The sequence below is a fragment of the Daldinia decipiens genome (assembly GCF_022478715.1).
Source record: "Daldinia decipiens strain CBS 113046 unplaced genomic scaffold F4813scaffold_16, whole genome shotgun sequence".
NCBI lineage: Eukaryota > Fungi > Ascomycota > Sordariomycetes > Xylariales > Hypoxylaceae > Daldinia > Daldinia decipiens.
This window is the reverse complement of record NW_026054559.1, coordinates 398067-414381: the sequence shown is the minus strand read 5'-3', so window position 1 is coordinate 414381 and position 16315 is coordinate 398067. Positions and strand designations below refer to the sequence as shown.

At 45.2% G+C, this 16315-nt stretch overlaps 6 protein-coding genes across 6 annotated transcripts; 3 read left to right on the top strand and 3 right to left on the bottom strand.

Moving 5' to 3' along the window:
• The first annotated feature begins 420 nt into the window (after nucleotides 1–420).
• F4813DRAFT_359274 (2-amino-3-carboxymuconate-6-semialdehyde decarboxylase) lies at nucleotides 421–2491 on the top strand. The gene is made up of 4 exons (XM_049243310.1): nucleotides 421–788; nucleotides 843–1538; nucleotides 1598–1990; nucleotides 2065–2491. The coding sequence occupies exons 1-3, from the start codon at nucleotides 739–741 to the stop codon at nucleotides 1965–1967; spliced, it is 1116 nt and encodes a 371-aa protein (XP_049099654.1). The 5' UTR covers nucleotides 421–738; the 3' UTR covers nucleotides 1968–1990; nucleotides 2065–2491.
• On the top strand, nucleotides 2043–4302 carry F4813DRAFT_396202 (putative monocarboxylate permease). Its single transcript, XM_049247801.1, has 2 exons — nucleotides 2043–3490; nucleotides 3564–4302. The coding sequence occupies exons 1-2, from the start codon at nucleotides 2479–2481 to the stop codon at nucleotides 3893–3895; spliced, it is 1344 nt and encodes a 447-aa protein (XP_049099653.1). The 5' UTR covers nucleotides 2043–2478; the 3' UTR covers nucleotides 3896–4302.
• F4813DRAFT_359269 (MATE efflux family protein) lies at nucleotides 3737–6385 on the bottom strand. The gene is made up of 2 exons (XM_049243309.1): nucleotides 4338–6385; nucleotides 3737–4255 (listed from the first exon to the last, which is right to left on the bottom strand). Exon 1 carries the CDS (start codon nucleotides 5872–5874, stop codon nucleotides 4423–4425), a length of 1452 nt encoding a protein of 483 aa, XP_049099652.1. The 5' UTR covers nucleotides 5875–6385; the 3' UTR covers nucleotides 3737–4255; nucleotides 4338–4422.
• A 775-nt stretch (nucleotides 6386–7160) lies between these two features.
• Nucleotides 7161–7730, bottom strand: F4813DRAFT_396199 (uncharacterized protein; the record flags this gene model as incomplete). Its single annotated transcript, XM_049247800.1, has 1 exon — nucleotides 7161–7730. One exon carries the CDS (start codon nucleotides 7728–7730, stop codon nucleotides 7161–7163), a length of 570 nt encoding a protein of 189 aa, XP_049099651.1.
• An 876-nt stretch (nucleotides 7731–8606) lies between these two features.
• F4813DRAFT_396198 (ankyrin) lies at nucleotides 8607–9300 on the top strand (the record flags this gene model as incomplete). The annotated part of the gene is made up of 2 exons (XM_049247799.1): nucleotides 8607–8650; nucleotides 8796–9300. 2 exons carry the CDS (start codon nucleotides 8607–8609, stop codon nucleotides 9298–9300), a joined length of 549 nt encoding a protein of 182 aa, XP_049099650.1.
• Nucleotides 9301–10636: 1336 nt separating this feature from the next.
• Nucleotides 10637–12973, bottom strand: F4813DRAFT_71753 (putative FAD binding protein). Its single transcript, XM_049248816.1, has 4 exons — nucleotides 12321–12973; nucleotides 12014–12268; nucleotides 11550–11959; nucleotides 10637–11497 (listed from the first exon to the last, which is right to left on the bottom strand). The coding sequence occupies exons 1-4, from the start codon at nucleotides 12419–12421 to the stop codon at nucleotides 10668–10670; spliced, it is 1596 nt and encodes a 531-aa protein (XP_049099649.1). The 5' UTR covers nucleotides 12422–12973; the 3' UTR covers nucleotides 10637–10667.
• Nucleotides 12974–16315: the final 3342 nt, after the last annotated feature.

Here is a 16315-nt window from a genome sequence, read left to right as displayed (position 1 = left end):
ACCGATGTACCTTGTACAATACATATAGGGAGTAACAATACATATAGGGAGTAACTGTGCATGGTTATTCATAGGTAGGTAATTATATGTATCATTAAACTACCTCCTATGTAGGCACCTAATCTAAGGTTGTATATCCCAATCATTAACTGCGATGCTATAAGTTAACAGTAGGATATATTTGTAGAATAATGATCAGTTCTAGGTATAGGTCACATACTATAGGTGTCTCTCTTTATAGTTATGCATTAAGTAGCTTATAGTTATCATTTTGAAAGTGAATCTGGAGGTGTAGACGAATCGTTAAGTACATAGCTAGGTTAGGTAGGTAGGTATACAAAAGCATTCCAAGAAGCAAGGTATAAGAGGCGTAAGCCAATCCTGCAGGCTTAAAGTCCTATGCTACTATTTTTCTCATAGTAGAAAACACATGATGCGCGGCACTGTTACACGCGGGCACGACTTCGGCCTCTGTGGTGGTGAACAGCTACACAAAATCTAGGCAAGTCTTATGCTGTACTCGAGAACGGAAGATCGCTCTTAAATATATGATCGGATACCGAAATACCGATCGCAACTGTACGTTATGACAGACTACACCCGCCCACTTGGTAGCAAGTATACCTAGGTATATACAACTTCTTACCTTTTCCCGCCTTTTCTCTTTAATTTTCTTCTACCAAAACTCAATTAAATCATCAACTTCCTTTTTTTGTACCGTAACTCTTATTGAACATCATGGCTCTACCCGTCTCTGGCACTAACGGCTCAGGTCTAATCAACACCCAGTAAGATACTGCCCAGATTAAAAGAAACCGTGTCAGCTAAAAAATATTCAACAGTATTCATGTCACCACCCCGAGCTATTTAAAGGCTGTAAGTGATACTGGGGGTGATCCGAGTGGCCGGTCAAATCCTGCTTGGACATTAGAAGATTGTGTACGCTTCTGCGACACCATTGGGGAAGGCTTCTCTGTCCTTTCCCTTCCTACGCCAGGTCCCAGCATTCTTGGTCCTACCGAAGCAGGTAGAAAGCTGACGCGGACAGTCAATAATGAAGTATGGGAAGTCTGCTCTAGGGCAAAAGGTCGATTTGGCTTTTTTGCTTCTTTACCGGATTTCAACGATGTTGAGGGAACTCTTAAGGAAATCAAACACATCTTCGAGGCAGAGAAAAAGGCGAACGGGGTTATTGTTTTGACCTCGTACGGAGAGCGACTGTTAGGAGATGAGCACTTCAGACCCATCTGGGAGTCGTTGGAGAATTACAAGGCACTTGTTTTTGTCCATCCCACTACCCTGAACATCACGCCAGAAAAGGTAGGAGGGTATCTTCCCGCACCGGTTATTGACTTTCCTCATGCTACAACAAGAGCCGTTGTGTCACTTCTTGTTTCTGGAATAGCGACCGCTTGTCCTAATGTTGACATAATACTGAGTCATGCCGGCGGGACGATCCCTTTTATTGCGCAGCGAGCTATTGGGTTCCTTGCCGAGCCGACCCTCCAAAGCCAGTCCCATACAAATGTCACTGAGTCGTAAGTATTTAGATCCTTTTTCCGACTACACATGATTACGATTTAATATCGAACTTTAGCAAACATGCTCTCGGGCGCTTCTACTACGATATTGCCCTTTCCACGAGTAATCCACAACTCAAGGCGCTCTTAGCGTTTTCCTCGCCATCAAACGTTCTCTTCGGCACCGACTACCCATACGCGCCTAAACGTATTATCTACGAAGATCTACTACTGTATAGCAATTTTGTGGCCAGCGAAGAGGGTAAGGGCATTAGACCGGCCTGCTTGAGTAAAAACGCAATAGCCCTTCTCCAGAAGCACGAAGCTGAAAACACCTTTCTGCCCATGTCTCAGGAGATTAGGGGCTCAAAAGAGCCAGAATTTGGATTAGAGAGTAACCAGGTCGCTGAGCAGGCAAGACATCAACTAGCCAAGCTTGACAGCTAAATATTTGGACTTCTTCGTCCCGGGTAAGTATTATACAGAATGACAATCAAAATTATTTAATCAAAGTAAACGAACAATAACCTATAACTCGCAACAGTACGCTGGGCCCATAAAAACAACACCGAAAGCTATGAAGACGCAGCAAAATGGCGGTGGGACCTCCGATACCACCCTATAGGCCCCAGTTATCGCGCCTTTCCATTGACAACTACCACTCAATCATTCATAGAACTTCTCTTATGAATCTGCCCAGATGTATCCTTCCTTAGCGATAAGACTACTTCGATCTACGTATATAAAAATGCGCAACCTTATACTATATAGTCGCTATCGTTATTGTTCATCTCTTAATCCGCTATAGTTTTTTCTTCCTAGGTAGATGTAAATTTGTATTCATCTAGCCTCCATTATCAAATATTCCCATTTCTATTACTAGAAGCTTTCTCCTATTAGAATTTCCGTGACACGCATTAGCCAATTTATTACCAATTTCGTTTTCGGATTTCAAATAATGAGGCTTCATACTCGTATCTTAGGATTCCTCTTCCATCCGATGATCGAAGATGATCCAGGCCCGCCCCCTGATGGTGGCTCTCGAGCCTGGCTTCAGATCCTTGCCGGTCACTTGATCAACGCTCTTACGTGGGGATATTCCGCTTCATTCGGTGTCTACCAGCTCTATTACACAACCACATTATCACTACCCGAGTCGCAGGTATCCTGGATAGGCTCCCTCCAGGTCTTCCTCACATTCTTCGTGGGGACACTCTCGGGACGCTCTGCCGATGCCGGATACGCACAGCACACAGCTCTGCTCGGATCGATCCTGATTGTGCTCGGAACATTCATGACAAGCCTAGCAACGACGTATTGGCAAATCTTCCTCGCGCAGGGGTTGTGTACAGGACTCGGCATGGGCATCTTGTATATGCCGGCTATAGCTGTCATCAGCTCATATTGGAAGAAAAACAAAGCAATGGCCTTAGGACTAGCTTCCTCCGGGAGCGGGACTGGGAGCGTCATATTTCCTCTTATTGTACAGAATCTTCAATCTACTATTGGTTTTTCTCGAGCTGTTCAGGTTCAAGGCTACGTTGCTCTTGCATTTGCAATCATCATTAACCTCCTACTTCGTCCACGGCTCCCACCTCGTAAGTCTGGTCCATTGGTTGAGTGGTCAGCGTTCCAAGAGCCGGTTTATATTTTGTTCACTGTTGGTGTGTTCTTAATGTTCTGGGCTCTGTACTTTTGTTTCTTCTATATCAACACCTACGCTACGTCGATTATTGGCCAGACTCCTGAAGCAGCCGTGAATTTACTCGTAGTCATTACCGGCGTCGGCATCCCAGTACGACCTATTCTAGGTTTCGCTGCTGATCGATACTTCGGCTCCCTCTCCACTCTGATCATTTCTACTACCCTTTTAGGCGTACTACTATATTCTTGGATTGCTGTCCATACCGTTGCCGGCTTATACGTTTGGTCCGTGTTCTATGGGCTCGCCACTGGGGCAGCTCAGGGGAGTAAGTGTTTAAGTTTCCCCTTTGAATTGCGTCTCCCATCGCGAAAAGCCGCTAATACTCTGGATTCCAATAGTATTCGTCGCAGGGCTCGTATCGTTAACTGCGGACCCCAGTAAGTTGGGAACACGATTTGGGATGGTGTTTTCCGTATTGGCGTTTGCATCACTAGCGGGTCCTCCAACAGCAGGTGCATTGATTCAAAGCGAGAATGGAGGCTTCACGAAAGCGCAAATCTGGGCTGGAACTGTGACCCTTGCTGCAGCACTCTTTATATTCGCTGCTAAATGGAGACAAAGGGTGATGTCCCGTCAAATCCAGGGCTCTAGCAAGCCTTGTAAAATGGATCAAGGATATCCTGAAGAAGTTGTAGTCCAGATAAACAACAACGAGCAGACTAAGGCCTAAATCCTTCCCATCTTCCAAGGATATCAATTTATAGGGACCAGAGGCAACCCTTGTAAATACATGGTAGAAAGCTTTCATGCGGATTATATAGGATATAAATCCGGCTATTTTGCCAAATATTGTGGAGGAAAGAAGAAGTATCATTTATCCGCAGTTACTTCAGCTATAGGAAATTTGATACACTCTCATTCTACCCTAAGCCCCTTTTTAACCTACTCTTCGCATCCTGGATCAGGGGTTCCATAGCCATATACTTTCAGAGGGAAAGAAAGGTCCGGCGTAGTGCAGCCAGTATACGAATTTGTATCTGTGGTGCAGTCGGAATTTAACGTTGTCGATCCAGAGAGCCGACAGGAAATTCTAGAAAGGGGAGATATTAGCACCATCGAACATTTCTCTTCATACAACTGGGTGCATCACAATAAAGATTAGTTCAACTCACTCGCATGCACCCCCTGGACTCGTACAAGGCATGTTGAAGTAGTACAGTTAAAAAGGGGTTGGACTCGGCCGGTGTAAACCTTCAACTACATACCCTCTCTTAGTTTTACGCTAGCTACACAATCCTGCCATCTCAAGGTCTTCATATAGAGCCCCTCAATAATCGCGATCAACACCATACCGCTACCAAGCCCGATCCAGACACCATTCAACTCCAACCCCGGAGACCCTAACTCTAACCATATCGTCACGGGAACGGTAATTATATAGTTTACGACTAGTACCACCCAAGCAGCGACGGACTGTCGGCCGAGCCCGCGAAGTACGCCATTCGTGCAGCAGATTATGGCATCTATAATCTGGAACACGCCAACGGCAAGCATGGTTTTGGAGACGAGATCGCCGACGATACGGTCCTCTGAGAAGAATGCCGGAAGCTGGTTTCGCAGAGAAAAAATAACTAAGCCGTCGGCACTGCCTATGAGCGCACATACTACGGCGTACAACACAGCAGCGCGCCGAGCTCTCGCAACATGGCCGGCTCCAATGAGATGGCCAATACGCGTACTTATCGCGACCGATATAGAAAAGGGGATATGCCAGGAGACGACCGAGATAGTCATCAAGACAGACTGTGCTGCTAAGTGATTTGTGCTGAGGTACGACGTGCTGAAAGTCAAAAACTCACAAGCGGCCCATTCTCCTAAGTTGACCGCAGTGCCTGCGACGGAGAGCCGCACCATAGGTCCCCATTTAGAGAAAGCATCCCGTGAGAAGCCGCCCCAGCACTGGTGTGACCACTTCCCAGTCGGTAAAAGTATATAAGCAAGAAGTAGGATAGGACGAAGGTTATTAGTGAGAGCAGCTCCCAATGCAGCACCGTCGAGGCCCATCTCAAGTTTAAAAGCGAAAAGCCAGCTCAGGAACGCATTGACGGGCGTGCATATAAGAATAGCAATCATAGCGCCTCTAAAATCCCCTTGAGCTTGGAGGAATCGCTTGCCCGCTTCGAACGACGCATATCCAGGCAGGCCAACCAAGCTAACCCGCATAAACGTCCCAGCCATGACAGCCAAATGATGCTGTCGCACAAAGATGGACAGCACCCACGGAGAAAACACCCAGAAAGCACCAATGGGTATGACGGCCAAGATCATGAGGAACCACATGCGCTGGACGTGCAGCCCAACATTTAAAAGATTGCCAGAGCCATACGCTTGGGCGCACAGTGTATCGAGGGCAGTAGCCATGCCCTCAATTGTAGCGAACCCAACGATGTTCATCGTGGTCATAGCAAGGCTTGCAGCAGCGAGGGCGTCTGCATTAATATGGCCCGCAACAAAGGTCGTGATGACACTGTATGAATATTGGAGAAGGTAAGTTGCTATAAGCGGAATAGAGTACTGCGCGAGAAGCCATAACTCCGACCCCCAGTTATCGCTGGTAGCAGATTTCAATGGTTGCGAATCAGATAACAGTGGTGTACATTCCGTTTGGCCATCGTGAGCCGCCTCGTCGTCTCGTAAGTCTGAATCCATGGGTTATGCGCGTTTGACTAGGTATGGAAGTGAGTGATAGTCAGAATAGTAACATAAATCCAGCGAAGAGTAGGTAATTATTTACTTAAGCTAAAAGCATAACCTAGACATATCCTAAAGCTACTTGGATAAAAGAAAAAAAAAAAGGAGAAATCATTGTCAAGGTGGAGTATGAGATACTAGGTCAGACAGCTATTGGTTGTTAGCCAAACCATGCATGATAGCTATCTCCCGGTATACCAGGAGTCTAACACCAGTATGTCGTGCTATTTACTAATTCCAATAGGATACCTATAGAATAATAGATACATTCATGTAAGTCGAATGCTATATTGTTTGCCAGAACTAGCCGTGTAACAGTTGCACAAAGAGAAATTGCAATTATTCGATTCGCCAATCCCTTACAACGCTAAGAACAACCCCTGCTAGAAAGGGGATGATGCTCTCCAGACGAGCTGACGAGCTGACGAGCCAACGAGCCAAGAATGCTCGGGATTATATTAGACCGCTCCGGCAGGGCCTCTTGAACTTCACCGCCAATCTCCGGGATCTACATAGTAGTAAACTCTTTTAAGTGATAACTAGGTAGTAGTTTGGTTTCTCATCTGCGTAATACACCACGCATGTCAGATCTACTTACATATATCATGCGAGAATCCTTGTAATCCCTACTTTTAAAAGGTGTGGAGGGCGGAGATAAGGAAAAGAATACTTGGCGGGTAGTAAATCATAGGGTGTGTTGCTCATCTCGATGTGAACTATTGCAGACGAGATGAGCTCAGATTGGCCATCGTATCTGACTCTTGGCCAGTAACTTCTACACACGTCGTGGTTTGAAATGCTGTACGACAGAAATATACGCAAAAGGTAAACAATTACAATTACCAAGCTATGCGTTAAGTAGAACTCCTTCTCGCCGTGGATCGTATTCATCGCATGTCTCAAAGGAGACGTCACCAAAGACAGGTAAATACGTCATTCCGCTCAAGCAATTATTACAGTCTTAGGGAAGGACGGGGAGTTGCTTCTCAACTAACGGGCTATCATATACATATATGACGTCTTTGGCTATAGGCTTTGATGGGACAGTAGCTATTATAATATTTGCATGTCTAAATTTTAGGTGACACGGATGTATTACAGACCTAGGTTACGTAGGTACCTTAGGTGTCCAGGTGAAATTATGATATTAGACCTAATCCTCACCAAAAGAAAAAAAAGTGTAAGCTTGGCGAGAAACCATTGTATTCTGTAAATTCATCTCTATTGTTCCTATATCCTTTATATCATTCTACCGTACTGTCTCCTTCCTTGATGACCTCTTGGCACTCCGGATTATCAGGGTCGATACGAATGACCTTAACGTCAGGGGCAAAGTTCGGCCACTCTATCCTATCCCATGTACTGCCCTTCGTCCACTCTGTGCCATTTCCCTTTGGAAGCATCACATAAGCAGTGCCTTTTGTGGTCAGTGCCAGCGCCTGCGAGCACACATTCCAAAACCTGTTTTGTTCCATCACCTCCGGGTGGAACTGCCAGGCGTCGGGCCAACTCGGATCCCTCCACGATTTTGACAATAATCGATACCCCTTCAGATAGCTACGACCCTCTATGGCCTCCGCTACCTTTAAATAGTATCCGGCCCCTGAGTAGAAGATTGACGTGTTTGGGAGAACGTTAAGTTCACCCAAACACTCATTCAGGGTAGGAAGACTTCGACTAGCGTAGCCTGATGGGTTGGTTGCATTTGTGTTGGAAGCATTCCCGCTGTCAGTGATAGTCACAGAGGATGAACCGGGTGTAATATCCACCGGATCTATCACAGCAACCGTGAGAGGTTCCTTTGATTTATCCATTTGAATAGCTTGGAATAGTAATTACCTTGTAGGGTGATATATCTCTTCTATCCAAGCCTAACTATATGTCATCAAACAGGTATGTGATGGTTTGTAGCAGGAAAATGGCTTATATGTGCCATCCATTAGATTAATGAACAGAGGCACTATTATTGACTATCGTTTTAGTAATGCTTTGAAGCGGTGATAAAGCAATTGTCTTTTGGAACAAGGAACTATCAATATAACTAAGTTAGGACAACTCTACGAGTTAGAATGCATACTGGGTACCTGTAGTTGCTTTGTTCAAGTAACTCAGAGGGCAGATTTTACGTGAATAATAACATATAATTAGGTCGAATCTTTCAAAAGCTAATAGGTATACTTGTTTGTACTTTAATAACAATAGTGGTCAAAGATTCTTGATCTCGACATTATTTTACAGCATTATCAAAGTCACTTTTCACCTAAATAAAGTTAATTTTCTTGTTGTTCCTTCAAATCTGCTTAATCTGTGACTTAAAATGAAATAGAAAGTAGTGAAACCTATAAAAGTGCACATAGTTGGATAGCTTAGATATTGAGTGACTGGAATTCGACTTCTTTAGCCTGTCGAAATCTCAAGCTACATGTCATCTCTAAGAGATGACATGTAATATAACATGCCCAGATGGGTATTAACTGGGCAACTTACCTCGTCTGTCCCGTTTGTCCCGTTTGTTCAGAGCATCTCCTCGAGGAATTATTTATACGTGACATGACCAAAGCTTTCAAATCGGAATATTTCAAACAGCACCGTATCAATCTGGGGATTCCTTTCTCGTCTTGTTCAACCCTATCACGTCTAGCTTATTAGCATTTCATATCATAATTGGTGAACTACCTATATATGGAACAATGGGCGTGATCGCTGCCTGTCAAGTATGCAATAGCGAGACGCAGTAGGATGTAAGCGTTATCGACGAGATAATCCAACATGGTTACGATATCAACCAGAGCCTTGGCATAGGAGGTGTCTTAGGGTAAAACTCTTCTTCCATTATTTGCTGACGCTATATACTGATACTTAAGTTTTCATTTCCGAAGTTTTGCTGTGAGATGCGACAAGCTTCCTCTAGTCGAGTTTCTCCTTAACCGCGGCGCTGACCCTAACGCCAACCTCTGTGAAGATTTCTATTCGACACTCGAGTCCGCCATAGTCTCTAACGCAAGCCTGTCTATTATTTCTCTTCTGATCGATCGTGGAGCTGTTGTAAAACAACGCAGCGCTGCTCTCCTTGCCGCCCGGGGCGGGCGTCTAGATGTCTTAAAGCACCTCATTTCTTCTGGTGCTGGAGTCGATTCCATCCCCGACAATGAGGATGTGTACGACGACGCGCGCGAGCAAGACGATTGGGGCACGCCGCTCCATGGAGCTTCAGGAAATGGCAAGGCTGATTGTGTCGCGTGGTTACTTCAAGCAGGAGCATCTCGTGACATCAAAAACCACAACGGCTTAACTCCTAGGGAGGCGGCGGAAAAGAGAGGGCATGCACGGTGCGTGACATTGATAGACCGGAATGGAAACGAAGGTGGCTGTGTAGTTTCGTGAAGATGTTAGCTTTGACGATCAGAATAGGCTATGAAATGCACACCAGATCGGCTGTCAACTCAAACTTCATCTAACATTAAATATAATAGCTGCCGAAAGGGGTTCTGTTCGAGCCAATCCCCTTTCAATTGTAGCGGGTAGAGTACAATGGTTTACTTGAGCCACTATAACTGTCAAGCTGATAGATTTATCCTGCCGCTGAGCCCCTTTCGTGTTATATACAATTTATATGATGCTCTTGTTCGACATGCAGTAATACTTGACATCTTACTGGAGCACACCTCCTATTTCACATCACCTAGGTAGGTACACTATATCCATAACTAGGTCACGACAGGCTTTACATTCCAAATACACATTCCGGGGGCTCCTTGCCTATGGTTCGCTACATACATGGCACGAGAAAAGAAAATCTCACTACGAATAACACCACCTCCTAGTCATACGATGCTTTCTATGTAGGAGTTGCAAGTTTTGTCAAGCGCTCCCGTTCTACGGCTTAAGATAAAGAGCTTATTAAGCACAATCAATGTAAGTCCGGATCGAAGCTCTTCTAGAAGAAACGAGTTAATTGGCAAAATACGAGGGGGAGGCGCCGAATCCATGCCGGTGTAACACTCCTTAAAATCGTATTTCTAAAGAGGGTGGGCCAAGCTGCGACATGCCAAGTTACATACCTGCCAGATGTCCACGCGATAGGAGCCCGACACACAGGTCTGAAATCCTAAGCGCTCGCAGTATGTCCACCTCATTGAGCCTACAGATCGTCGATGTCATCAGAGATACTAGCAACTGAGTTTTCTAAGATTGTTCGTGGTAAATGTTATGATTTCATGATCGTAAATGAATAACTGTCTATAGTTTCAATATCGGGGTTGAGAATTCACCGTTTTGACTGGATAACATGCATCATGTATCTAGAGAAGACTTCACGTAGAGTATAACAGGTGATTAGGTAGTTAAAAGGGAATGAATTTGGACAGCCATGTAGCAAATAGGTATATAATAAAACTCCTTCGTTGGATATCATCTTCCCCATCTAATATTCACTACCTCATACTAATTCGGAAACTCTGTCACGGATTGACTGTGTATCAGCTAGGGACCAAAGGAAGTCCCCGTCCACTAACTCCTCCATCTACCACCACCCGAATCTGTAGCGAGATCACTCATACTGGATTTCCTGCCCTCACGAGTTATAAGATCAAAGTATGGGCGGTGCATGTAAATTAAACGGCGAATATGTACACTTAAAAATGTTCCTTCCAGAACCGGAAGCGAACTTCTTTAGATGTTGCCTTCTTGGTCGCCTTGTGGATATCACGGGCTAGAAAATAAATCAGTGATAATTCGTGAGTAAAAAGGATTTAGGACTTACCGGCTACAGCAGGACCGCAGAAGTATACACCGACTGTTGTCTGCATGCTACCCTCTAGACCAGTGATGTATGTTCGATCCACAATTCCATCCCGCATTGCTTCAAACATCCTTAGGAAGTTGGGTCGACCAAAGTTTGTGCGCGCCTTAAGTTCCGTTAAGGGATCATAATCGGCACCGACACTGTTTAGCACGATATTTTGCGTCGTGTCCATATCGAGCTTCTGGGTTAAGTAGGTGTGAATCTTCAAAAACTCTACGCCGCTGCTACCGGGAATTTGAGCCGCCTCGTTACTTTGAGATTCGAGGGATGATAGGAGAGTCTGGAACCACTCGAAAGAGCCAGTGTCCTTGCATACCCAGATAAATTCGACACGGCGGAGACGTCTGGGTGGGTTCGGGCTGTTGCGTAAGTGCCAGATGTTCTTCAGGATAGAGGCCCATGGCGTCACACCGATACCCGTACCAATGAGCACGGCAATTTCGTTCTCGAACACATCCTCGGCGGGCGCACCGTACGGCCCGTCGATTCGAAGCAAGGGCATTTGCTGTCCATTCTGTAAAGCGACTTCGTACATTCCCATAGGGTCGACACCTTCGTACAGTTTGGCTTGTGCGCTACCAGCACCAACTGCATCACCTAATGCCTTGGTGAAATCTCCAACCTGTCGAACGTGGACCGAGACGTAGGGATCGTATGGGCAAGATGTGATAGTAAACGGATGCCATTGGTAGCCGGAGACTGAGGGGACCTGTAGGAAGAGCCACTGGCCAGCCTTGTACTTGAAAGAAGGCTTCTCGAACTGGATTTCCACAACGTCTATAAATAGTGTTAGCAATACAAAGCTGTTGTACTAATCGAATTCTCTTACCATATGGATGGCGAACCACCCGAGTAATCTTAGTGGTACGCTTAGCCCGAACTTCTCGGTAAAGACGCTCGCATAGGTAAAAGGCTCCTGCGAACAATTCCCATCGCCACCCCTGATAACCAATGCAGTGTTCCCAGAAGATATCACCAGCAAATGGAGAGAAGGGCAGAGCGGTGTCGCGAACGAAGCAACCAACGGCATGAGTATAAAGTCCAAGGAAGAACGGAATGAAAAGATGATGCGTGTACCAGAAACTCTCGAATGATTGTTGGCGGATGCGATGATGAGCAGTGGTATACATCAATAACATACAGAGGAGCATTACATGACCAGTAATGCCACCAGGTTGAGCATAGTGAATCTCAACTGCGGTAACTGGTCGAATCTGCGTCTTCTCCACGTTATAGAAGCTGTAAAATGTTAGATTTAGATCACTCCGGACTCAAAGGGCTTAAGGGACATACTTGACATAGTGAGCAGAAACGTGGATGACGGTGAAAAGCAGCATGGAATAGGCAACCTGACGATGGAACCAAATGTTCTCATCTAGGGGCAGGAACCTGATCTTAGGTCGTATCCATCGTACAAATGTTCGGCACACGGGTAGTAAAATCAACGTCCCATCAATCGCCAAAACTAAACCGGCACCTCGAGATAGCCACACAGACCATGATAGTGTGTTCAGACCAGCTAACTTGGGGTCTTGAGCCTGTTTCCACCTATAGTCACGTTAGTGGTAATTATATGCAATGCAATGCCAAGAAAACGTACCATCCGTAACCAAAGAAGAACCAGTGAACCCCCCAAAATAAGATATGGAATATGAGTTTAGTCGCAGTAAACTGCTTCTTCACCAGTTCGCCGACAGCCATTATGCTAACCAATGTCTCTTTCTCCTACCCGGGATATAAATTTAAATTAAAAGTGTGTCGACCTGCGACGCGATTCTGTGCCTTTTCCAGACGGCGACTATTGGCGAGGGCGTTCGAAGTGAATGGACGGACTGATCGATATCGATTTCCAACGCTGTTCTATGTAGTAGTCGCCCTCCGTAGTTGTTCCTCTTCAAAAATTTCCGACTATTAAAAAGGGCGTATTATCCAACGTCGCGCACCTAGAAGTAAACAAAACCGAACCAAAAAAAGAGCGATCTGAGCCAGCAGGAGACGAAGGAAAGGATGGCGAAGTAGGGAAAGTCTCGAGTGAGAGGCGGAGTCTTTCTACGTCCTGATTGCCGCGCGAAGGACCAAGAGAAAGAATTAAACGTAGATATTGGCGGGCGGGGAGTAAGTCATAAAGGACGACAGAACTAGGACGAGGTGGGCAATGCGATCAGGCGAGATCCACCGTCCACGGTCAAAAAATGAAAAGAGCAAGGGTAGTATGGATGTACGAAGATCCGGAGCTTGTTTGGTAGTCTACCGTTAAGCTTCTTGCAGGGGACGAAGGGGTTTCTCGATATCTCGGATGTCAATAGCCCATGAAACCTTAAGTTAATCGTGAAGATGCTAATCCGTTTTCTGTTTAAGTCGTAAAGTGGGAATATCGAAAGTCGAGAAGTAGAGGGTTTATCTCCGCGGCTAAACTACTTTCACGTAAAGAAGAGTCCTCATCAAAGCCCTTCAAGGTAGACAAACCTATAGGACTTCTCGGCAAGTAATCAGGGATTCGACTGCAATAGCTGGAGTAGATCAAACGGAAGGGAAGCGTTTCGCGAGCCGTCGATGCGGTGTCAGATTTGCATCCGATGAACACAGAAATTGATCGGACGGTATGTCAGGCACGGATGATATCCAGAACCAGACCCTTGTAGTTGTGGTGGTGTGGGGGCAGAGTTGAGACAGGCGGCGTTTGGAAGCGCTGCTCTTTGGCGTTTCGACAGGGGGGGAGTTGACCCTTAAGCCTGCTATGTACCTAAGGTATGTACCTAGGTACCTAGGTAGGTATGTAGAATGTAAATGTAAGTGCACGTACCTTTCTTATAACAGAGGTACGAACATTCAACAGCGTATATGAATTGAAATCATGTAATGTAAAAAATATAAATATAATAGGAACCATATTGTCGGAATTGGATGGGTGATCGGGGTTTATTAGGTAGAAATATGCAAGATGTTTTCAACCTGTAAATTAAGCGCCGTTGGTCAAGACGTTTTGTGAAAGCCAATTAATTGAGGTTAATTGCAAAATAGCTATCGAGGCTTGTCCAGACGGGCGGTTGCTGAACAGCGCGGATTCGTCCAGGTCAAGGGCGGGATGTAGTATGTGACCAATAGAATGATGCGAGGCCGTGACAAAGTGACAAAGTGACAAAGTGACAATATGTAGGTACATAAGGTATGTAGAACAGGTTTAACCTATCCCGTTGCAGAGAATGGTGCTTTTCCCCTTATCCCACTTATACTACTACATGTATGTATGTACCCTAACCTAGCTTCCATATGTATTCCCCCCTCTTTAAACCCCCTGCCCCTGGAATACATAGGTAGGTACCTACATACTTATGTCCAAGTTACCTAGACGAGATCCCGTCAGATATGCATGTACTAAAATCACCGCATGGAACACTCGCTAGGCTCTTTCGATACAATGGCCTCCTAATAGCGCATAGCAATTTTGGACCCTTTTTAGTTGTATCTTCGATGTACGCTTGGCGCTGCCGATACCCGAGAGGCTACATTTTGTAGCACAAGGGTGACTCCCACGTTGCTAGCCCTGCCGGCCTTGGTCTTAGATCGCCATGCTCTCCTCCATATTAGCTATCCTCGAGAAAAAGTCGTACGATTGTTTAAAAAGTCAGACCACTTTTGAATAGCATTCTTAGGAGTTGAATATATAAATCCGTAGTAGCCGTCATGCCATTTGAAAAGAAAATCGTCGTATGATCCTTCCATGTCTATTCACGCAGTTGCTACCTTTGAACCCATGGGATTCGCCTTGGTATTGAGAATGCAACTCACGTCTCTTCTCTAGCAAGGTCTATTATACCCGACATCCACTATTTTCTACCGGGTATCGGATCAACGAAGATACTCATCTACGTGTAAGATGTTGGAAACAAGGACTTCAGCATCTCACTGCCTCGACTTCCCATGGCGGCTCAGAAGCCCTGAGCTAACAGCTACCTAAGGTAATGACGGTATGACGGTATGACGGTATGACGGTATACCTTTGGAAGGTAAGGTTCGAGGAGATATCGCGACGGCTTTCTCATGGTCAAACGAACCCATCATTTACCACTCGTCTCACTAGAAGGCTTAGGGTAATGATCGCACAAAGACCGACACTAATCGTGAATGTTGGAGTTTGAGGCGAAGCCAAAGATCCTCAGGAGTGCTGCCCGTGTCGCTCGTTTAACATCGTGCGGAGCGGTCAGCCTCAGAACACGGCGTTGACGTCGTTTCTGGAACAGTCCGTGAACGCAACCCTTGGTATTCTGAAACGGTTAGCAGAGCCTCAAGAAAGTGTAGTGTATGTATGTATGTAAGTGTGTATAACCCTTCAAACGTTAGCGTACGGATCTAGATTTCGATGCTACCCTATGTACGGAATATCCCTATGAAGATAGGCCAATAGTATTATAGAAATATACGGGTCATCCTACTAAAGGCTACATACCTAATGCTTAGCCTTAGACCCTTGTCCATTCTTTGTTCGACTTCGTATCGGAACTTCCCATAGATCATCCCTAATCATCTAAACTGACCTTGTTCCAAAGCTCTCCCGCTTCATAGATGAATTCAAAGCTATATGTCAGTTAGGCAAACAAGCCCGAGGATGCCAAATTGAAATGTGTTTATGTCAATGTGTCAATGTGTGATTCATTTGGGTATTAACTTGATTCCTCGTTATGAGGGTCACATACTGGCTTTCCCGGCTCCCGTATCCTGTTTTTTTTTTTTTTTTTGGCATATCCCTTCCAGAGTCGATCTGTATGAAGTGGAAATGTACTTTACTCATCCAGTAGATGTATCATCAAGTCATAGTCAATAGTCACCTAAGCAGATTAGTGTCCGCCATATCAATATTGTATTATTCCACCAGACAACCAGACTAGGCCACTCGTAATGCCGCCGAATTTTATATGAGAAGCATTCGGGGATACTAACCTACAAGTATATGGGTACGTGTCTCACTGGCCACAGATGTTACAGGTATTCTTCAAAACCTATGAGATAGATTCGGTGCTCAACTTTTCTATGTGAGAACAATGTCGACGACGTGACGATGTCCGATCATCAATACGAGATGATGAGCTTACATCTTTAGCTATGGTCCAAACAGACCTTATTAAGTCGACAGTTGCGTCTAGTCCATGAGGCGCATATGATATCATTAGAATTGGTAGATGATGCAAACAACGAGTGTAGTGACGTCTCTTTCAAACCTTCACTTTAGTAATCTACTCGACTTATCTGTACTTGAAGTGCTCGAATCACTTGATAGTAAGTGACTGCAAGAATTCCCCTCCAACTTCATTATTCGGTAACTTGTTTGCTATCGGTCCAAACTTTGACTCGAAATTTCCAATATGGCACCTAGGTATAAGAAAGGCCAAATGGTCACATACAAGCCTGTCGGAGGTGAGTAACCTAGACTTTATACTGTTATTTAGTAGCGACTTATTAATCTTGAGAAGGACCTGGTTCGAACACACCGGAAAGCACCGGAAAAATTAATGGTGTTCTTACCGAACCAGGTGTGCAAGCGGATAGGAACGTTCAGGCCAGCGCTGACAACCCTCGATACGAGGCGAGTTTTCCCCA